The 22395-nt window shown below is 42.6% G+C and overlaps 2 protein-coding genes across 3 annotated transcripts in view; both read left to right on the top strand.

Moving 5' to 3' along the window:
• The window catches only part of LOC135510639 (NXPE family member 3-like), a 36913-nt gene extending 30820 nt beyond the window's left edge, over positions 1-6093 (top strand). Inside the window, exons 3-6 of the mRNA XM_064931718.1 lie at positions 90-853; positions 1014-1084; positions 1175-1396; positions 4809-6093. Coding sequence (XP_064787790.1) covers positions 90-853; positions 1014-1084; positions 1175-1396; positions 4809-5359 — 1608 coding nt within the window. The 3' untranslated portion in view covers positions 5360-6093. The remainder of the gene's footprint in view (positions 1-89; positions 854-1013; positions 1085-1174; positions 1397-4808) is intronic.
• An 88-nt stretch (positions 6094-6181) lies between these two features.
• On the top strand, positions 6182-21025 carry LOC135510640 (uncharacterized). 2 transcript variants are annotated; one of them, XM_064931720.1, is made up of 6 exons: positions 6182-7284; positions 12175-12207; positions 17179-17244; positions 17367-17441; positions 17540-17722; positions 18611-21025. In XM_064931720.1, exons 2-6 carry the CDS (start codon positions 12195-12197, stop codon positions 18943-18945), a joined length of 672 nt encoding a protein of 223 aa, XP_064787792.1. In that variant the 5' UTR covers positions 6182-7284; positions 12175-12194; the 3' UTR covers positions 18946-21025. The 2 variants fall into 2 exon arrangements, with proteins under 2 accessions (XP_064787792.1, XP_064787791.1); XM_064931719.1 differs by having other exon boundaries at positions 6182-12207; positions 17415-17441.
• Positions 21026-22395: the final 1370 nt, after the last annotated feature.

A 22395-nucleotide genomic window follows, 5' to 3' on the forward strand; every position in this document is an offset into this window, starting at 1 on the left:
CAGTACAAGTCCAAGCTTACTTCCATCACAATCTACCTGTGTTACTCTATGACCTTCTTCCCCTTAGTGACCTCTACTCTCATCCACAGTGGAAGTTAGACCTATGCATCTGGGAACTATGCAGCAACCACTCAGAGGGCCCTACTCCCCTGGACCACAATCAAAGCTGTAACCACCTGAGCCAGGGCCAGGAGCGCACACCTGAGGAAGCTCTGGAGGAGCATTACCTCCTGGAGTCCATTGCCTGGCCAAAGCCTCCGTCCCGGCCCACGTCTATACCCCTGGAACAGACCAGTGACCCTGCGCGCAGTCATTTTGCAGTGCTGCCAGCAGTGGGTGGGAGAGAGTGGCACGTGGGGGACCAGCTGGAGTCTCTGGTCCTTATGAAAGATTTCCAGGGACATCCCAAGAGCCATGGTGGGGACTTCTTGCTGGCTAGGCTGCACTCCCCAGAGCTGGGGGCGGGCGTTGCAGGACAGGTGTTGGACCACCAGAATGGGACCTACTCTGCCATTTTTCTGTTACTGTGGGAGGGGTCCGTACAAGTGGAGGTGACACTAGTTCATCCTAGTGAGGCAGTTGCTGTTCTACGTAACTTACGTGAAGAACGGCCCAACCGGGTGCTTTACAAGAGCCTGTTCAAATTTGGATTACTGTCTGAGACCACAATGTGTAACCTTTGTCTTCCGACCAACCAGGAGCCGCTGTGCAATTACACAGACCCCCACACGGGTGAACCCTGGTACTGCTACAAGCCTAAGCAGCTGCTGAGCTGTGACACACGGATCAACCACTTCAAGGCAGGCTACCAGAAAGATCTGATAACTGACGAAGAAGCACTGCTCTTCCAGAGGTTAGAGTGGGGTAAAAAAATAGTGTGTGTGTGGCAATGAGCGTATGTTTTACCTTAGACCTACGCAGCCTTTTCTCCAATATACAATTACAGAATGTTGTTCAGGTGATTGTTATTGCTTGTGTTTAAACATTTCAAATTATTATTTTACTTTTTTAAGTGGCGTAAACCTCAAAACACGTATTCGGGCTAAGGGGTCTGACAGTGTCACTGTGCTGCCTAAGAGGAAAGGTAGGAAAAATTGTTGCAGTGTGAAGACAAATCGGAGAGTGTATGTAAAGTGATGGTAGCTGGTGCATCATGTTTCCTCTCTTATTTCAGACAAACCAGAGGTGGAAAGCAGCCATGCAAAGCCAGTGCCTGTCAGGACCACTCCCTCTGGGTATTACTTCCAAGGGTCATGGCAGTCCCTGGGTGATGTCGTGATGCGCCAGTTTAATGATCCAACTGCCATTACTCAGTGTTTGAAGGGCAAGGTGGTGTACATGTACGGAGACTCCACCGTTAGACAGTACTATGAGTTCCTCACCAACTTCTTGCCAGGTGAGTGCTTAGGTTTGCCAAAACCTATTACATCTAACACTCACACATTCTCTCTCTATAGATCCGTTTATACAGGGCTGTTGTGGAGCAGGTTGAGAGCTTCAAGTTCCTTGGTGACCACATCACTAATTACCTAACATGGTCCACACACCCCTCGCACAGTCATGAAGAGGGCACGGCAGCACCTCTTCCCCCTCGGGAGGTTGAAAAGATTTGGCATGGGCCCTTGAATCCTCAAAAAGTTCTGCAACTGCACCATTGAGAGCATCTCGACTGGCTGCAACACCACATGGTATGGCAAATGTGGAATGCCCAGTACATCACTGTGGCCAAGCTTCCTGCCATCCAAGAGCTCTATATCAGACTCCAACCACTCAAGCCATAGACTGTTCACTCATCTACCATCCGGCAAACGGTACCGGAGCATCGGCTCTCGGACCAACACTCTGAGACAGCTTCTACCCCCAAGTCATCAGACTGCTAAATTCCCAGACTGCTAAATATTCAAATAATGGTGCCCTAGCTATCTGCACTGCCTCTATTTTGCACTAACCCTACGCACACCCACTAGACTATATGTGCAAATCATATACACACTCACTAGACTATATATACACACACACACTACATTGACACTCCTAAACAAGGAGACAGACTTAACACATTACACACACACTCTCACACACCCACACTTTCCATAATCATCCTTTGCTGCTGCTGCTCTGTTCTTTATTTGACTCATTATTATCTATCCTGATGACTAGTCACTTTACCCTGCCTTCCTGTATATACAGTTAAAGTCGGAATATTACACTTAGGTTGGAGTCATTAAAACTCGTTTTTCAACCACTCCACAAATTTCTTGTTAACAAACTATAGTTTTGGCAAGTCGGTTAGGACATCTACTTTGCGCATGACACAAGTAATTTTTCCAACAATTGTTTACAGACAGATTATTTCACTTATTCACTGTATCACAATTCCAGTGGTTTAGAAGTTTACATACACTAAGTTGACTGTGTTTACATACACTAAGTTGACTGTGCCTTTAAACAGCTCATAAAAATCCCAAAAAATGGCTTTAGAAGCTTCTGATAGGCTAATTGACAAAATTTGAGTCAATTGGAGATTAACTTGTGGATGTATTTCAAAGCCGACCTTCAAACTCAGTGTCTCTTTGCTTGACATCATAGGAAAATCAAAAGAAATCAGCAATGAACTCTGAAAAAAAATTGTAGACCTCCACAAGTATGGTTCATCCTTGGGAGCAATTTCCAAATGCCTGAAGGTACCACGTTCATCTGTACAGACAATAGTACGCAAGTATAAACACCATGGGACCACGCAGCCGTCATACCGCTCAGGAAGGAGACGCGTTCTGTCTCCTAGACATTAATGCACTTTGGTACGAAAAGTGCAAATCAATCCCAGATCAACAGCAAAGGATCTTTTGAAGATGCTGGAGGAAACAGGTAAAAAAGTATCTATATACACAGTATCTATATCCTATATCGACATAACATGAAAGGCTGCTCAGCAAGGAGGAAGCCACTGCTCCAAAACCGCCATTAAAAAAGCCAGACTACGGTTTGCAGCTGCACATGGGGACAAAGCTTGTACTTTTTGGAGCAAAGTCCTCTGGTCTGATGAAACAAAAATAGAACTGTTTGGCCATAATGCCCCTCGTTATGTTTGGAGGTAAAATGGGGAGGCTTGCAAGCCGAAGAATAACATCCCAACCATGAAGCATGGGGATGGTAGCAACATGTTGTGGGGGTGCTTTGCTGCAGGAAGGACTGATGCACTTCACAAAATAGATGGCATCATGACGAAAGAAAATTATGTGGATATATTGAAGCAACATCTCAAGACATCAGTCAGGACTTTAAAGCTTGGTCGCAAATGGGTCTTCCAAATGAACAATGACCCCAAGCATACTTCCAATATTGTGTAAAAATGGCTTAAGGACAGCAAAGTCAAGGTATTGGCGTGGCCATTACAAAGCCCTGACCTCAAACCTATAGAATATTTGTGGGCAGAACTGAAAAAGCATGTGCCTACAAACCTGACTCAGTTACACCAGCTCTGTCAGGAGGGATGGGCCAAAATTCACCCAACTTATTGTGGGAAGATTGTGGAAGGCTACTCTAAACGTTTGACCCAATTTAAACAATTTAATCTACAGTTGAAGTTGGAAGTTTACATACACCTTAGCCAAATACAGAGTATGATGGAGTTGCAGAAGAAAAGCATGACAAGTGTATGGCCTAATTTTCCGCCTGTAGGCTACCTTTAGATCTAGCCAGAATGAAAGGTGGATGAGTGGTGATTAGTCTATTTCGGTTGCTGTATCAGATACATTAGCATTGCAATCCTTTTCGATTTGATTCTATTCTTTAATATTCTGTGAATATTTGAGCATTTTCCAGCTGTCAATCAAGTGCAGCAGATGTCCAAACTGATGTGTAAAAGGCACATAGCATTCTGCAAGCATGAGCGAGGCCCTTATCCAATATATTGCAGGCTTCAATATGAAGGCCTCTAAGATACCTTTATATTTATACATGATTCCTTTATAAAGCCACTTGACTGACATGCTTCTTTGCACTTTTTATCAATTGCTACTTTTATCCATGCATTTTCAGAATTTGACCACTCGTCTGGCTTATCAGAATTATTGAGGTTCCATAAGCGAATGATCAATGATTTGTCCTATCCTAAAGATTATTTAGAATACATGATTACAATAATATAAAGACAACGTATGTAAACATCCATGTGTAAAGAACAACCCTGTCCAGACATGTTTGGATAATATGTTGCGCCATTCAGCGACGCAATTTGTATCCTACTCTTTAACTTAACCTGTTTCTGTTTTTTACCGTGTACATTAGGACCCAAGTGTCCTTTTTATTTAGACTGTGCAATAATTGTATTTTATACACATATTCAGATGTGGTGACCTTTTTAGGGATGGGAGAGATTCACTGAATATTTATTTGAATGGCTGTGGAGGGGTTGAGGTTATCGGGACAGTAGCCTATTGCTCCCAGTCTTAAATCGTTAGATAACAAGAGTAGGCTGTAATAATGAGAGTATAAAACTATTGTCTATAAAAGTGTGCTGTTTTCTGTCGATTTACACAGCTTGGGTCATAACGGGAGGTCCAAGGCAGTTTCGATTAATTTGCATACAGGTAGGGACCAGGAAATCTGGTCCAAATACGGACGAAGTGGGCAGAGAAGAGACATATTTAATCAAGTGTAGACAACAAATCTCGATCAGATAGTGATCAAATCTTGATCGTGATGGCGACAACCATGTTTATGCAAGGTGTAATCATGGCTTCTGTCACATATATATATATATATATATATATCTCAACATTCATATCACTCTCTCTCTGTCACAGAGTTGAAGGATTTCAACCTTCGAAGTCCGGCGAGGGCAGGGCCCTTCATGGCGGTGGACATCCCCCACAATATCCTGCTGAAGTACCGCAGCCATGGCCCCCCCATCACCTGGACCCCTCTCAGCATCAGTCAGCTGCGCTATGTAGCTAATGAGCTGGATGGCCTTGTCGGGGGCTCAGACACTGTTGTAGTCATCAGTGTTTGGGCCCATTTCTGTACCTTCCCTGTGCAGGTTTACATTCGTCGACTCCGCCACATTCGAAGAGCGGTTGTGCGGCTTCTGAACCGGGCTCCGGGGACTGTGGTAGTGGTGCGCTCGGCAAACCTCCGGGCCCAAAGCCTAAAAGAGAGCCTCATCGTCAGTGACTGGTTTTCGCTTCAGTTGGACGGAGTGATCAAGGCCATGTTCAGGGGCCTGAATATCAAGTTAGTGGATGCCTGGGAGATGACCCTTGCCCACCACCTCCCACACAATATCCACCCGCACCCTCCGATCATTAAGAACATGATAAACACTATCCTCTCTCACGTCTGCCCAGTGAAGAACTAGCAGAGAAATTACATTATTTCTGGCACAATTTACAAAATAACTAGCATGGGTGGAGCGTTGTCTGACTAGGTTACATGATTCATCACTTGAGCCTGCTAAATTTTAACATCTACGAGCAAAAAGTATGTCTCAACACCATTAAGAGTCTAAATGACAATGGTATCCTACTAGCATATCTAGTGACAGAAAGATCGCCTCAAATCAACATGTAGCTTTTGTCCAGGCTGCGCTCTCCAAATTCCAAAGATTGCAATTTATTGTACAATGAAATAGTTTTTTTTCTTACAGTTGTGGTTTTATTCTTTGTACTGTACCTCTGCTTTAAAAAAGAAAGGAATTCACTTTTCAATTTAAAAAATGCCATTTATGGAATTTTTTCTAAGGTGTGTGAAACTGATGATGTCAGTCTTTTTGTGCCCACATTGGTTTTGGAGAAGTGTTTGACGGAAAGACACCAACCCAAGGGACACCTGCCCACAGGGCTCAAAGGTTTTAATGATAAGGTTTCGTTTTAATGATAAGGTTGTGTCCAAGTGCCCTACAGAAACAAGGGTGTGCAGATTTGTTGGCGTCATGGTTGCACCACGACTACAGCAGAAACGGCCTGCTTCTCACCCAACCAGGTCAACAATGTTTCTCTGGTAATATGGGTCAGATCATTTTTCTTCCTCTAGCGAATCTCCAGGACCACATTTTACATTCATAAACCATGTAGTGGGCTGTTCTAAAAACTATTCAAGTGTCATTGACCATTTGTTTACACTTTGTTCAGTCATGTTACATCATTGGCTAGCTAGCTAACAACCTTGTAACTTTACAAGTATATCCAAACATTTCAGGGCACAGAAAGAAAGGAAACTGGATGGCTTCTTCAGGAGATCAATGATCATAGCAATGAATGCATGACAGGTCTCTTGTATGTCATTACAAACCTGACATTTTTAAGGAGACAGTGTACAATTTTCAATGTATGCTGAACAAAAATATATACCCAACATGTGAAGTGTTGGTCTCATGTTTCATGAGCTGAAATATAAGATCTCAGGAATGTTCCATATGCACAAAAAGCTAATTTATCTCAAATGTTGTGTACACATGTGTTTACATACCTATTAGTGAGAATTTCTCATTTCCCAAGATAAGCCATCCACCTGACAGGTGTGGCATATCAATAAACTAATTAAACAGCATGATCATTGTGCTGGGGACAATAAATGGTCACTCTAAAATGTGCAGTTTTATCACACAACACAATGCCACAGATGTATCAAGTTTTGATGGAGCGCGCAATTGGCATGCTGACTGCAGGAATGTCCACCTGAGCTGTTGCCAGAGAATCTATTGTTCATTTCTCTACCATAAGCCACCTCCAACATAATTTTAGAGAATTTGGCAGTACGTCCAACTGGCCTAACAACCGCAGACCACGTGTAACCACAGCAGCCCAGGACCTCCACATCCAGCTTTTTCACCTGCGGGATCATCTGAGACCAACCACCTGAACAGCTGATGAAACTGAGTTTGCACAACCGAAGAATTTCTGCGCAAACTGCCAGGAACCGTCTCAGCCGAAGCTGTGCTCTTCATGGATGAAACCCAGTTTCAGCTGTACTGGGCAGTTGGCAGACGGTGTGTATGGCTTTGTGTGTGCGACAAGTGCTACCAACTTATTTATATATATGTTTTTGTTTTTGCGCTGCCTGCTCATCAACATTTTCTGGTGCGGTTGTTTTTCTAACATTCCTTTATTGCCTAGTCAAACTCTGGCAAAATATCATCAAATCAGATAGGGCTAGTCATAGTTCAAGTCTTTGAGACAAATAAGCCAATCTGAGTGCTAGGGCGTGACAGACAATCCAGTCAGAGGCACTCAGTAGCAGTTATTTTGGTCTGTCTTCACCTAAAGGATTCTGTTGCTTTATCAGGTAAGAGAGGACGACAGATGGTGTTTATGCATGTATCAACAATCAAAGTTGATTTCAAGAAATAGAAATGGAAAGTTAAAATAAGAAAGCATATTAACTTAGGAAAGTTGTGTAGCCTCTTTATCCATTTTTTGACTTACAAATGTATTATATATATATATAAAAACATGAATTCTTAAAGAATATAACTGATAAATGTATCATGGGGGGAATTCCGACCTGAGTTAAGAACTAGTAAATGGAATGGAATTCCCTTTTTATGCACTTTTCTCTCTCTGGACCTTGAACTTAAGTATGAGAATAGCATACTATTCACTAGCTATTTGTTGGCAGTGGAGATCGAATCAATGAAGGTGTGGCAGATGTGTGTCTACAGATATACCGTAATCTGAATTTGACTTTACAGGTGAGGAAGCCATGAGTAAGGTCAAGCAACCTGTCAGTTCCAAGTGCATTTAATTTTCTCCAGATCGAAATAACACCATTCTCCATGCACAGAAATGTATAAATTGACAATTGCTATTGATAAGAACTATAGAGCATTGGGAAAGTATTCTGACCCCTTGACATTATCCATATTTAGTTACCTTATAGCCTTTTTTCTCTCATCAATCTACACCAAATACCCCATAATGAAACAGGATTTTATACATTTTTACACGTTTATTTAAAAAGAAGGAACATGTAAATATCACATTTACATAAGTATTCAGACCTTTTACTCAATACTTTGTTGAAGCACATTTGGCAGCGATTATAGCCTCGAGTCTTCTTGGGTATGACATTACAAGCTTGGCACACCTTTATTTGGGGAGTTTCTCCCATTCTTCTCTGCAGATCCTCTCAGGCGCTATCAGGTTGGATGGGGAGCGTTGCTGGACAGCTATTTTCAGGTCTCTCCAGAGATGTTCGATCAGGGTCAAGTCCGGCCTCTGGCTGGGCCACTCAAGGACATTCAGAGACTTGTCCCAAAGCCACTCCTGCATTGTCTTGGCTGTGTGCTTAGGGTCATTGTACTGTTGGAAGGTGTACGTTTGCCCCGGGCTGAGATCCTGAGATTTCTGGAGCAGCTTTCCATCAAGGATGTCTCTGTACTTTGCTCTGTTAATCTTTTCCTCGATCCTGACTCGTCTCCCGGTCCCTGCAGCTGAAAAACATCACCACAGCATGATGCTGCCACCACCATGCTTCACCGTAGGGATGGTGCCAGGTTTCCTCCACACGTAACACTTGGAATTCAGGCCGAAGAGTTCAATCTTGGTTTAATCAGACCAGACAATCTTGTTTCTCATGGTCTGAGAGTCTTTAGGTGCCTTTTGGCAAACTCCAAGCGGGCTGTCATGTGCCTTTTACTGAGGAGTGGCTTCCGTCTGGCCACTCCCATAAAAGCCTGATTGGTGGAGTGCTGCAGAGATGGTTGTCCTTCTGGAAGGTTCTCCCATCTCCACAGAGGAAATCTGGAGCTCTGTTAGAGTGAACATTGGGTTCTCGGTCACCTCCCTGACCAAGGCCCTTCTCCCCCATTTGATAAATTTGGCCTGGCGGCCAGCATCAGGAAGAGCCTTGGTGGTTCCAAACATCTTCCATTTAAGAATAATGGGGGCCATCCACTGTGTTCTTGGGGACCTTCATAGCTGTAGTAATGTTTTGGTACCCTTCCCCAGACTTGTACCTCAACACAATCCTGTCTCAGAGCTCTACGGACAATTCCTTCAACCTCATGGCTTGGTTTTTGCTCAGGTATTTACTGTCAACTGTGGGACCTTATACAGTATATAACCTTATATAGCCTTTCCAAATCATGTCCAATCCATGACATTTACCACAGGTGGACTTCAATCAAGTTGTAGAAACATCTCAAGGATGATCAATGGAAACAAAATGCACCTGAGCTCAATTTTTTTATTTTTTTTTATACAGTTGCACAAATTTCTTAAAACCTGTTTTCATTTTGTCATTATAGGATATTGAGTATAGATTGATGAGGAAAATATATAATTTAATACTTTTTAGAATAAGACTGTAACGTATCAAAATATGGAAAAAGTCAAAGAGTCTGAATAGGTTCCGAAGGCACTGTAGGTAAATTAGTAATCCGTTTGGATAAGGGGTTTGTAAATATGAATGACAATTGTTTTATATCTATTTTACCTTATGATCGCTGGAAAGAAATGTGAAACAGTCATGGAAACAAACTAAAAAGCATGTCAACACGACAGGTATTTATTCCCCTTTCCCACAGTAAAGTATGAAATGCGGTGCCGTTATGAAGAATTTAAATTGTATGTCCCAAGCTACAGTAGCGCCGAAACTACCAAGTAATTTCTGCGCTCGAGAATGTTTGAATTACCGTAACACTTGAATGAAATACAGTCTCAAATCACTGCCTATCCCACATTAGGCATATACTATGATTCGATGAACAATAACATTTCATATAAAGATAAATATGGAAGGTTAAAAAGCAAGCCTATCTTGGGAAAGATATGTATAGCCTCTGTAATTAAAACTACTTCAAGATCGGTGTCCCGTCCACGGGACGGTTTAGCTAACGTAGGCTAATGTGATTAGCATGAGGTTATAAGAAACCAAAAAAATCCCAGGACATAGACATCTGATATGGGCAGAAAAGCCTCTATAAGGCATATTGATAGAACTGACCTTTTTCTGAGACAGCTTATTTTGTCTGTTCAGTCAATTAAAAGTGTGAATAAAAATGCATTAAACCCTGAAGAATTTATAATGCACTAACATAATAAATTGTTTGAAGCATCTAGCCCAAGGGTAAACTTTTTGTCTCGAGGGCCACATCGGGATTTCGAAATTCAAAGGAGAGCCGCACAGATTTATTACATGGAAACGGTGGCACCAACACTGGGAGGACTTTGTACCCATCATTCATTATTACTGTGTTACTTTTATGACTGGGAGAAATAAAGGGGCAATATGTAGTTCAAACAATTACATACCAGGAACCCCCGCCACTGTTTTGGTTAACAGCTGATGGATAGGGCTGGAAAAAATGTAACCACTCTCAAATAGACACATCTATAGACAGTGCTACCAAGAAACATCCAGCGCTATGATGGCCCTCTGCTGCAGAGGACAAGTTCATTAGAGTTACCAGCCTCAGAAATTGCAGCCCAAATAAATGCTTCACAGAGTTCAAGTAACAGACACATCCCAACATCAACTGTTCAGAGGAGACTGTGTGAATCAGGCCTTCATGGTCAAATTTCTGCAAAGAAACCAATACTAAGGGACACTAATAAGAAGAAGAGACTTGCTTGGGCCAAGAAACACAAGCAATGGACATTAGACCAGTGGAAATCTGTTCTTTGGTCCAAATTTTAGATTTTTGGTTCCAACCGCTGTGTCTTTGTGAGACTCAGAGTAGATGAACAGATGATCTCTGCATGTGTGGTTCCCACAGTGAACCGTGGAGGAGATGTGGGGCTGCTTTGCTGATGACACTGTCAATTATTTATTTAGAATTCAAGGCACACTTAACCAGCATGGCTACCACAACATTCTGCAGCAATACGCCATCCCATCTGGTTTGTGTTTAGTGGGACTATAATTTGTTTTTCAACAGGACAATGGCCCGTAAACACCTCCAGGCTGTGTAAGGGCTATTTGACCAAGAAGGAGAGTGATGGAGTGCTGCATCAGATGACCTGGCCTCAACCCAATTACAATGGTTTGGGATGAGTTGGACTGTAGAGTGAAGGAAAAGCAGCCAACAAGTGCTCAGCATATGTGGGAACTCCTTCAAGACTATTGGAAAAGCATTCCAGCTGAAGCTGGTTGAGAGAATGCCAAAAGTGTGCAAAGCTGTCATCAAGACAAAGGGTGGCTACTTTGAAGAATCTAAAATATATTTTAATTGGTTTAACACTTTTTTGGTTACTACATGATTCCATGTGTTATTTCATAGTTTTGATGTCCTCACTATTCTACAATTTAGCAAATATTAAAAAATAAAGAAAACCCCTTGAATGAGTAGGTGGGTCCAAACTTTTGAATGGTACTGTATGTTACAGCACTTTGGTTTCACTAATAAATATGTTCAACTGCGGCCTCCCGAGTGGCACAGTGGTCTAAGGCACTGCATCGCAGTGCTAGCTGTGCCACTAGAGATTCTGGGTTCGAGCCCAGGATTCGTTGCATGCCGGCCACGACCGGGAGGCCCATGCGTCAGGGATATCCTTGTCTCATCGCGCACTAGCGACTCCTGTGGCGGGCTTAGCGCAGTGCACGCTGACACTGTTGCCAGGTGTACGGTGTTTCCTCCGACACATTGGTGTGGCTGGCTTCCGGGTTGGATGGGTATTGTGTCAAGAAGCAGTGCGGCTTGGTTGGGTTGTGTTTCGGAGGACGCATGGCTCTTGACCTTCACCTCTCCCGAGGCCGTACGGGAGTTGCAGCGATGGATACCATGAAATTGGGGTAAAATAATAAAAATATCTCTATTTTGAACTGGAACCAAAGTACCGTATCTGATTCTGTCTTTTGTAATTTTAAAATAGGATAGATGGGCTATATGGTCTACTACTGTATAGGTCAAATGTGATAGTCCGCCTATAACCAGCCTGAGTAGGCCTATAACTAAATTCCTATTCTATTCAAAGTTTAGAGAAATTAATCAAATTTTAAATTAGCTATAATCAGGGTGGTTAATGCGGGTCAATGTGAAGAAAAATCCACCTGCACTCGGCCTCGCCTCACCTAAGCCAATCAAGAGGTACTTCTGCGTTGCCTCTTTGGCGTACGACTAACTTTTTACTTAACAGTACGTGTTAAAATGAATAGACGATGAGTAAACAGTATGCAGTTTAAGTATCTAGTACGCTATGATGGGTATTTTACATTGCCTGTGTCTTCTTTCAGGTCTGTGTGCTTCTCTCACAATGGACTTTAAAGGTGCGTATCTGTGTTCTAGACCCTTGCCATGTGGCTTGACGGTTTTTGAAACTGCACTTGAAGAAACTTTCAAAGTTCTTGAAATCCGGATTGACTGACCTTCATGTTTTCAAGTAATGATGGACTGTCGGTTCTCTTTGCTTATTTGAGCTGTTGTTGCCGTCATATGGACTTGGCCTATTACCAAATAGGGCTATCTTCTGTATAACACTCCTACCATGTCACAACACAACTGATTGGCTCAAACACATTAAGAAAGAAAGAAATTCCACAAATTACCTTTTAACAAGGCACACCTGTTAATTGAAATGCATTACAGGTGACTAGACTACCTCATGAAGTTGATTTAGAGAATGCCAAGAGTGTGCAAAGCTGTCATCACAGCAAACATTTGCCCATTATTCTCTTCAAAATCCTTCAAGCTCTGTCAAACGTGTTGTTGATCATTGCTAGACAACCATTTTCAGGTCTTTCCATAGATTTGCAAGTAGATTTAAGTCAATACTGTAACTCAGCAACTCAGGAACATTCACTGTCTTCTTGGTGAGCAACTCCAGTGTATATTTGGGCCTTGTGTTTTAGGTTATTGTCCTGCTGAAAGGTGAATTAATCTTCCAGTGGCTGGTGGGAAGCAGACAGAACTGGGTTTTCCTGTAGGATTTTTCCTGTGCTTAACTTGATTCCGTTTATTTTTATCCTGAAAAACTCCCCAGTCCTTAACAATTACAAGCATACCCATAACATGATGCAGCCACCACTATGATTGAAAATATGGAGAGAGTTAGTCAGTAATGTGTCATATTGGATCTGCCCCAAACTTACTGTAACATTTTGTTTTCAGGACAAAAAGTTAATTGCTTTGCCAATTTGTAGTATTACTTTAGTGCCTTGTTGCAAACAAGATGCATGTTTTGGAATATTTGGTCTTTGTGATCTTTGTGGTTGAATCGGTGTTTGAAATGTACTGCTCAACTGAGGGACCTTACAGATAATTGTATGTGTGGGGTATAGAGTTTAGGTAGTCATTGAAAAACCATGTTAAACACTTATTGCACAATCCATGCAACGTATTATTATATGATTATGTTACTGTTTACTCCTGGACTTATTTAGGCTTGCCTAAACAAAGGGGTTGCATACGTATTCACTCAAGGCATTACAGCGTTTCTTTTTTTTATTCATTTGTACACATTTTTAAAAACATAAATCCTCTTAGGCCAGTGAATAAAAATCTTGATTTAATCCAATTTAAATTCAGGCTGGAACAAAACAACATTGTTGATAAAAGGTCAAGGTCTTGACAAAGGTCTTTGTGTGAATACTTTCTGAAGGCACTGTAGCTAGGTACAGTACTATCTTTTTAATGTCAGAGGTCTCCCACCCAGGGGGCATGGCTAAGATATAGATAGCAAGGGCCTATACCAAGGGTATTCACCTCTTACCCTCGTAGGTCCAGAGCCTGCTGGTTTTCTGTTCTACCTGATAATAATTCCACCCACCTGGTGTCCCAGGTCTAAATCAGTCCCTGGTTGATTTAGAGGGTAACAATTAAAAAACACAGTGGAACTTGTTGAGTTTGAGGGGTCTATACGGTAAGTGGCGAACCGTCAAGGCCTTCCAGGCCTTCAGAAAAGGCCAAAGGATTTCTTAAAATGTATATGTCTTACATACATTTAGTTTTAATTTCCATTTAATCTTCACAGTAATTGTAATAATTTTCAGATTTCGTCTCTTCAGTTTGTGTTGGAAAGAGAAGGGTTAATACTGAAAAGGAAATTCTCCAGTAGGCATTTTCTGGGTAGAAAACTATAGCTAGCTCAGCCAGCCATTGGATAGGTCTTCAGAAGCTGGACAGAAGGCCTCTGTCCAGCTTCTGTGTTAGAGCAGAATTTTCGAGTGACAGTGAAATTAACCAATCACATTTTGAATTGCAATGGATGTGAAAAGTTTATTTTTTATTTTTTTAAGAGACGTGTCTACGAAGGCCTAGATAACTCACTACTGAGAGCGCAAGAGGTAATTAATTTATAATACAGAATAGCAGGCTAATAACAGCCAATAGAGTAGGTGGTGGCAATACAGTAATACACAAAGGCTTTGATGATTTGAATCAGGTTTGTAGTGCTAGGGCAAAAACAAAACTGTACACCCCTTTGGGTCACTAAGACCAGGATTGAGAACCACTGCACTAATAGGTTGTAGTCTGCCATAAAACCTTGAAGAAGCGAGCGCAATAGAAAATAATTTGTGTTTCAAGCAGTAGTTTTCCCACACTAACGCTAACAACGTTCACTAGCTTGGGTATTAGTAGTGTGACAATGGAGACAGCAGCTGCAGCAGCTGTTCTCAGCTGTGGATGTTGTTGCACATTTTCTAGCATCACTTCTTTCAAATGTTGTTTACAAATGATCATAATCTGGTGAGTTGCACTGTTTTTTTGTTGCAGTTCGCTTGCTGTTAGCTATCTCTTTGAAAATAATGACTGAAACATTTCAGCATTTCAACTTTAGATGAACGGTTAGTGTGATGAAAGTGATCAAATATATTTGCAAATGTACTAGCTGGTTTGTCAATTTAATTTTGGACATGGAATGGTGGTGCTCTTGTATTGTTCTGACGAGATGAGGCCTACTGGAGTGAATGGGCTGCTTACACTTTAACATTATTTGATGTTGTGTGTGACTGCTGTCTCCTGTCGTCTATCAGCCATGTCTATGTGTTTGACCAAAATGGGCTCTCCTTCAGCGCCATGGAGTGCACAGGTATTATGGTCGCTGTCCTTTCAACACCATGAGCCTGTCACCATTGATGTGACACTGTTGTTGATGCTATTGACTGTGGTGTTGGCTACCATGTGTTGTGTAAACAGTGCATTATTTTATGCTGTGGGTCATGATGTGTCCATGCTGTTTCTGTCTCTCTGCGTGTGACAGCCCGAAGCGCCGCCAAGGCTGTCTGATTCATTCATAATGTCATCATAAATAATTGCTCCTCCTTCACTAGAACTAGAATGGTCCAGACTACAGAAGATATAATGTTGGGCGCATTAAGTGATGTTATGATCTAGATTTTTTTTTAAATATATATATTTCATATTGAAAGATTTTTTTTGTCCCTCCTGAATGTCCTATAATTACAGTTCGCCACTGCTAAGAAATTGTATGCAATATTATAAAATGAGTTGTTTGGATCCTGGATGCTTATTGGTTGATAGCAGGGAGTTATTCACCACAATCCCCAGGTAATGGCTGTTAAAAGTTCAATTTAAACTATCATGTGCCTTCACTGTCCCACAACCCAGCCAGTCAATTCATAAACTTAATCTTCCCTGGAAAATGTCAAATGCATTTCTCCATGCTACTAGGTTAGCATTTGGTTAGCAACAGTTGGGGTTTGTCCAAACCTTGCTGCTCAGATTCTCTGACCAGCACGACAATGTTGCAGTTTATTTTTCTGCAATCTCCATCATGCCATAGAGAATGAATATGTTTGGACGAGACTGACTGCTTCTCTGAGCCAGGCGAATTCATTTATCAGAATCCAGGAAATGGCAAATGAAAAGGCACAGTTTGCTGTCGTTTCAGCAGCTTGATGTGATTGTGTGTTAGCTTTAGTTGGCATAGCTCGTAACATTGTCCCCAGGCTCTAATTGCCAGCGTATTGAATCTGGTAACAGTGTGGGACTGTTTGGAACTTATGGTGTGTACATTTACTGAGTGACGGGAGAGGGAGGGAGCCGGCATTAGATGGGACTTAGAAAAATCGTCAATCAAAATCATTAACCATATTATACATTTTTGGGGGATAGCAATCAGCATGTTTGGCTAGCAACTTCAGAATCTCAGAACGAACGACAGACTTTTTCCATGACTATATCATATGGTGTTATCATATGAATAAAAATATATTTACTGATTTTAAAATACAGTTTTTAATCAAATCATGTTAATCTATTTTTTTTATATGTTGGCAACCGTTTTATAAAAGCCCTTAAACATGGTAATTACTGTAAATAGCATCCCCCTAAGGGTTGTTTCCCCAACCCTTCATGACCAGCCTAATTAAACAACGGGTTCGTCTAATACTGAATGCTGATTGGTTAAAACCACATTCCAGACGTTGTCTATTCTACAAGTTACCACAGGCTAAATCTATGGCGTTAAAATGCCTATTTACTCTGTTCCATTTGACTGCACAATCCACTGTCTCATCAGCTCAGCCAGGCAATTTAGAAACTTTATCTCCACTATAAAAAGCATCTAGACATTGTCTAATTTCTTTTAAACGATTGTAACATTTAGTTTTCAACCACGGATATTCGTATAAACCTTGCGGTCTGTCTCTCTGGCATGTGCAAAATTGTTTCAATATTCAAATTCGATCTCCAGCTGTTCCATAGTAATGAAAGTGTCGGGATGAGACAGACAGGTAGGCAGCTTTTCTTAGCCAGTCGAAAACATGAATCAGCATCATTTCATGGATATACACAAAGAACTATCAATAGAAAACATAAAACAAAACAAAGTGCAGCTAGTTTGAAGTCTGTCCAGCGTCAGTTGGAAGTGATTGTGTTAGCTGTGTTGTTGGCTAGCTCCTCTGAACAACAGTATCCCGACAAGAGAGCACATTTTCTATGCCAGGTAAAATCGCGCATCAATAGCTCATTGTTATGGATGTGTCCAAATAAATGTCACTAGAAAATGTCACTTATTCAAATAATGATGCATTTGTTTATGTTGGTAACCCTCTGTATAAAAGTGATAATGCCTTCGAAGCCAGTGTTTGCAGGATATATTGGTGAAATGAGGTGTCATCCTTTTTTTTCTTTTTGAGTGTTCACCAATATATCATCAGCACCGGGTTCGAAGGCATTATCACATTTCCCAATGTTTCTTGAACTTGGGATTTCTTTTGAACCTATCTTGTATTGTTATATATAATGCTAATTAGTCTTGTCATGTATTCCCCCAGAATTGATCAGTGTCATTATCATTACCAGTATCGGTTCAATTATCCCCTACACCCATATTTTTATAGGTAAGTAGAAGTTACTTTGAAATGAAGTACACTTTGTACAAATAATGACAATGAAAAACAAATAGTGAATGCATCTCCATCATGGAAAAAATGATGATACACCTTGTTCTTTATTCCCCCAGCGTTGATCTCTCTCATCATTCGCTGTGTTGTTACAATCCTTGTTTCAGTTATCCCCTTGGTCCACTTTGTCATAGGTAAGTAGTAGTGAAGAAATACCATTTGCAAAAACATTATTGCATAACCATTATGCAAAAGCTACCCTTCTAAAATTCCTTTACCTCTCTATCTTTAGGTGCTGAGTGCTTCAATGACTGCCCTGTTATGTTCTTCATCCCTATCTACCTGATAGGGTTGGGATGTTTTTATGTGGTCCTGGTGTTACTGTCTATGTTTATGGCCATCAAAGACTGTCAAGGGTTCTGCTCATGGGTCATATCGATCAGTCTGCTCATTCTGATGTTCTGCCTCTTTGCTGGTGAGCGAGATTCCCAATCCAGACACATGTGGCACTGTTTGAACTTATTTTGAAAATGCATCCTTTCTCCCTTCAAGGAACAATCATGGCACTCAAACATTTTTGGTCCCATCTTTCATGAGCTGAAATCAAAGCTCCCAGAAATGTTCCATACGCACAAAAAGCTTATTTCTCTCAAATGTTGTGCACAAATTTAACATCCCTGTTAGTGAACATTTTATACTTTGTCAAGATAATCCATCCATCTGACAGGTGTGGCATATTTTGTCACACAACAGGACTTTCAGTCATTTCCACCAGAGCTGTTTGCCAGAGAATTTAATGTTCATTTCTCTATCATAAGCCGCCTCCAACATTGTTTTAAAGAATTTGGCTGTACGTCCAACCGGCCTCACAACCGCAGACCACGTGTAACCACACCAGTCCAGGACCTCCACATCCGACATGTTGCCTTTATATTTTCGTTCAGTATATTTTAGCTAGCTTACATTGCTAATAATAAAGTTAGCTATCTTGCTTAACATTGAAAATCGGGTACAACTAGCTACATTATCCATATGGTTGAAAAGGTGAAAGGTCTGTGGTGAAAGGTCAGTTTTTTTCTCAGTTTCCCATTTGTAATTACAACTTGGAGGGTCATTCAAACGTCCGATAACTTCAGCATGTAAACACCCCACTAGGCTCCTAGTCTCAAAATTTGAAACATAGGTTCCTCTCCTTACAAGGAAGAAATTTGTTTCAGGGATCCACCATGATCCAAGAGCTGTGAGTCCAATTTCAACTGATGGTGGTAGAATGGCACCGGCTTGGACTCTGTCAATTATAATATTATAAATACAAATATATTATATTTATACATTTATTTCCCTACCACTTTATCTACTATAGGTAGTGGGGTTGTTTTCTCTGTATTTCAAACAACAAGCTACAACCCGACCCTCAGCGACGGGAGCTCCAACCAGACCATTGCCAACGAGAGCTACAACCATACCTTCTGCAGTGGGAGCAACAACCAGTCCATCACCAACCCAGAGTACTGCAACAAAACTCTATACCTGTTTGCATTCTCTACCTCTCTGATATGGATCCTAATGGTTGTTCTGTTAACGGTTGGCCTCAAGTTCTATGGCTGCGTCAGAATTGAGATGATCTTTAAGAGCTTGGGGTTGTGGTTGTTAGGTCATGATCCTATTTATTTGTGTTTCGGAGAGTCCACTATATAATAAGAAACGGTAGTCATACTCATATGGAGGCTATTATGAAAGGCAGCCCACAGGTGCTTTAGTTGATTGTTAAATCTTTGGGTTACATTTTTGGAGGATGAGAACATCTTCAGAGAACTTGACCAATTAAAAGTGGATAGAAAGTATTAATGGACCTGTATACCTTTTTAAATAATTTAATTCAAAACGATTAGAGGAAAAAGTGTTTATTTACAGTTGTGCTTTCATTCTTTGTACTCTACCTTTTTGATTCAAAATTAAGCCAGTTAGAGAAATTGTTTGATAGTGTGTAAAGTGAATGGGTCATGCAGTTTGACATACTTTATCACAAAAAGGGACAATCAACTACACCACCACTTTCAATCTATGCGCTTGATATCTGACCAACAGATCACTGACCATTTCGAATCCCACCGTACCTTCTCCGCTGTGCAATCCAGTTTCCGAGCTGGTCACGGGTGCACCTCAGCCACCCTCAAGGTACAAAACGATATCATAACCGCTATCGATAAAAGACGGTACTGTGCAGCCATCTTCATCGACCTGGCCAAGGCTTTCGACTCGGTCAATCACCGTATTCTTATCGGCAGACTCAACAGCCTTGGTTTCTCAAATGACTGCCTCGCCTGGCTCACCAACTACTTCTCAGACAGAGTTCAGTGTGTCAAATCGGAGAGCCTGTTGTCCGGACCTCTGGCAGTCTCTATGGGGGTACTGTCAGGACCCGGTTACGAACCTGGGTCTCCGGAGTGAGAAACAGTCACTTAACCAACTGAGCCACGAATAGTCAGCAGAACCCAGAAGATGAGGCAGACACAGCAGAACTTAAGACGGTGTATTTAATAAAGTAAAAAAAAGGAGAAGTCCTTCAATACAAAAAAAATGGCAAATCCAAAAGGTGGTAGGAATAGCACAAAAAAGCCTCAAGAGATACTCAAGAACAAAAACAGAATTCCACAAGAGCATCCACCGGAATCGACAAGAATACACAGAACACTAGGGCTGGGTGCTAACATACAAACACAGAGCACAGAACTGAGGGAAACTAAGGGTTTAAATACAATCAGGGTAAACGAGGCACAGGTGCAAATAATAATGGGGAACAAGGGAAAAAACATAAGGACAAAAAGCACAATGGGGGCATCTAGTGACCAAAACCCGGAACAACCCTGGCCAAATCCTGACAGAATCCCCCCCTAGGAACGGCTCCTGACGTTCCTACCAGCTCTCTCAGGGTGGAGGGCCCTGAACTGACGAATGAGGTCAGGGTCCAGGATGTCTTTGGCAGGAACCCAGGAGCGCTCATCGGGACCGTAGCCTTCCCAGTCCACCAGATACTGCCAGGACCGCTGCACCCGGCGGAATCCAGTATCCGATGGACGGTATAAGCCGGCTGGCCTCCAATGACACGAGGCGGAGGGGGAGGTCTGTCTGCCGGGACAAGGGGAGAAAAACAACAGGTTTTAACAATGAAATGTGAAATGTGGGATTAATCTTAAGGGATCTGGGTAAGTGTAGGCGATAAGAAACTGGGTTAACTCTCCTGGCAACCTTGAAGGGACCGATGTATTTTTGGGACAGCTTGCGAGACTCCACCCGTAGAGGTAAGTCTCTTGTGGAGAGCCAGACTCTCTGGCCGGGGCGCAGGGTAGGCCCGGGACGGCGACGTCTGTTGGCTTGTTGTTGGTACCTCTGTGAGGAACGCATAAGATTAAGACGGGTCTTCCTCCACATAAGCCGGCAGCGTCTGACGAACTTCAAGGCTGAAGGCACTCTGACTTCTGCCTCCTGGTCCGGGAACAATGGAGGAGCATAGCCAAACTGACACTCGTGCGGGGACATACCAGTGGAGGAGGAGCGCAAGGTGTTGTGCGCGTATTCGGCCCAAACAATAAAGGATGACCATGTGGACGGGTTGTCACGAGTCATACATCGGAGGGTGGTTTCCAGCTCTTGATTCATCCTCTCTGTTTGGCCGTTGGACTCCGGATGGTACCCTGAAGATAGACTGGCAGAAGCCCCCATGAGTTGGCAGAAGGCCTTCCAAAACCTTGAGGCGAACTGGGGACCTCTGTCAGAAACCATATCTTGAGGAATGCCGAAGACTCGGAACACATGATTAATAACCAACTCAGCCGTTTCCTTGGCAGAAGGTAACTTAGTCAGAGGGACGAACCTGGCCGCCTTTGAAAACCTGTCGATTATGACTAGGATAGTAGTATTGCCATGGGATGGAGGAAGTCCAGTAATAAAGTCCAATGAGATATGGGACCAGGGTCTGTGGGGAACAGGTAAAGGGTGAAGGAGTCCTTGAGGGCGGAGGTGAGAAGATTTGCCCTGGCAGCACACGGGACAGGCATTGACGAAAGTGGCAATGTCTTCTCTTATGGTAGGCCACCAGAACTTACGCTGGATGAACTCCAAGGTGCGACCTATGCCCGGATGACAGGTGAGGCGAGAGGAGTGCCCCCACAGAAGGACCTGAGTCCTCACTGCCTTGGGGACAAACAACCGATTGGCAGGACCTCCTTTCGGGTCCGGTTCGCTAGCTTGAGCACGTCTCACGGTATCCTCAACTTGCCACGAGATCGGAGCCACAATCTTAGCAGCAGGAAGGACAGGCATGTCCGTGTCATCTCGAATGGCAGGAGCGTAGACTCGGGACAGGGCATCCGGTTTGAGATTCTTCGACCCGGGCCGATAGGTGAGGATAAACTGGAATCGATTGAAGAAAAGAGACCATCTAGCTTGTCTAGAGTTCAACCGCTTCGCCTGCTGGATATACTCCAGATTTTTGTGGTCCGTAAGCACTTGAAACGGGTGAGAAGCCCCCTCGAGCCAGTGTCTCCATTCCTTCAATGCCATCTTAACCGCTAGGAGTTCACGATCCCCCACATCGTAGTTCCTCTCAGTCGGGGTAAGCCGGTGTGAGAAGAAAGCGCACGGATGAAGCTTCTTGTCTTCACCCCTCTGAGACAGGACAGCTCCATCACCAACCTCTGATGCGTCTACCTCCACCACAAATGGTTCATCTGTAGTCGGTAGTATCAGGACGGGAGCAGAGAGAACGCGCTGCTTGAGTCCTTGGAAGGCCGTCTCAGCTTCTCTTCCCCACAAAAACCTTGCATTGCCACCCTTGGTTAAAGCTGAGAGAGGGGCTGCCACCAAGCTGAAGTTCTTGATGAACTTGCGGTAAAAGTTTGTGAAGCCCAGGAAACGCTGAACTTCCTTAACGGATTTGGGGTGGGCCAATCCGCTACCGCCCCTACCTTCCTGGGGTCCATTTGGACTCGACCGGGTTCCACTACAAATCCCAGGAATTGTACTCGGGATGAATGGAATTCACATTTTTCCGGCTTAACGTACAGATGGCTGTCCAGGAGGCGTTTGAGTACTTGTCTGACATGCTTAGTGTGTTCTTGAAGGGAGCTCGAAAAGATGAGGATGTCA

The sequence above is a fragment of the Oncorhynchus masou genome, chromosome 23, assembly GCF_036934945.1.
Source record: "Oncorhynchus masou masou isolate Uvic2021 chromosome 23, UVic_Omas_1.1, whole genome shotgun sequence".
Taxonomy (NCBI): domain Eukaryota; kingdom Metazoa; phylum Chordata; class Actinopteri; order Salmoniformes; family Salmonidae; genus Oncorhynchus; species Oncorhynchus masou.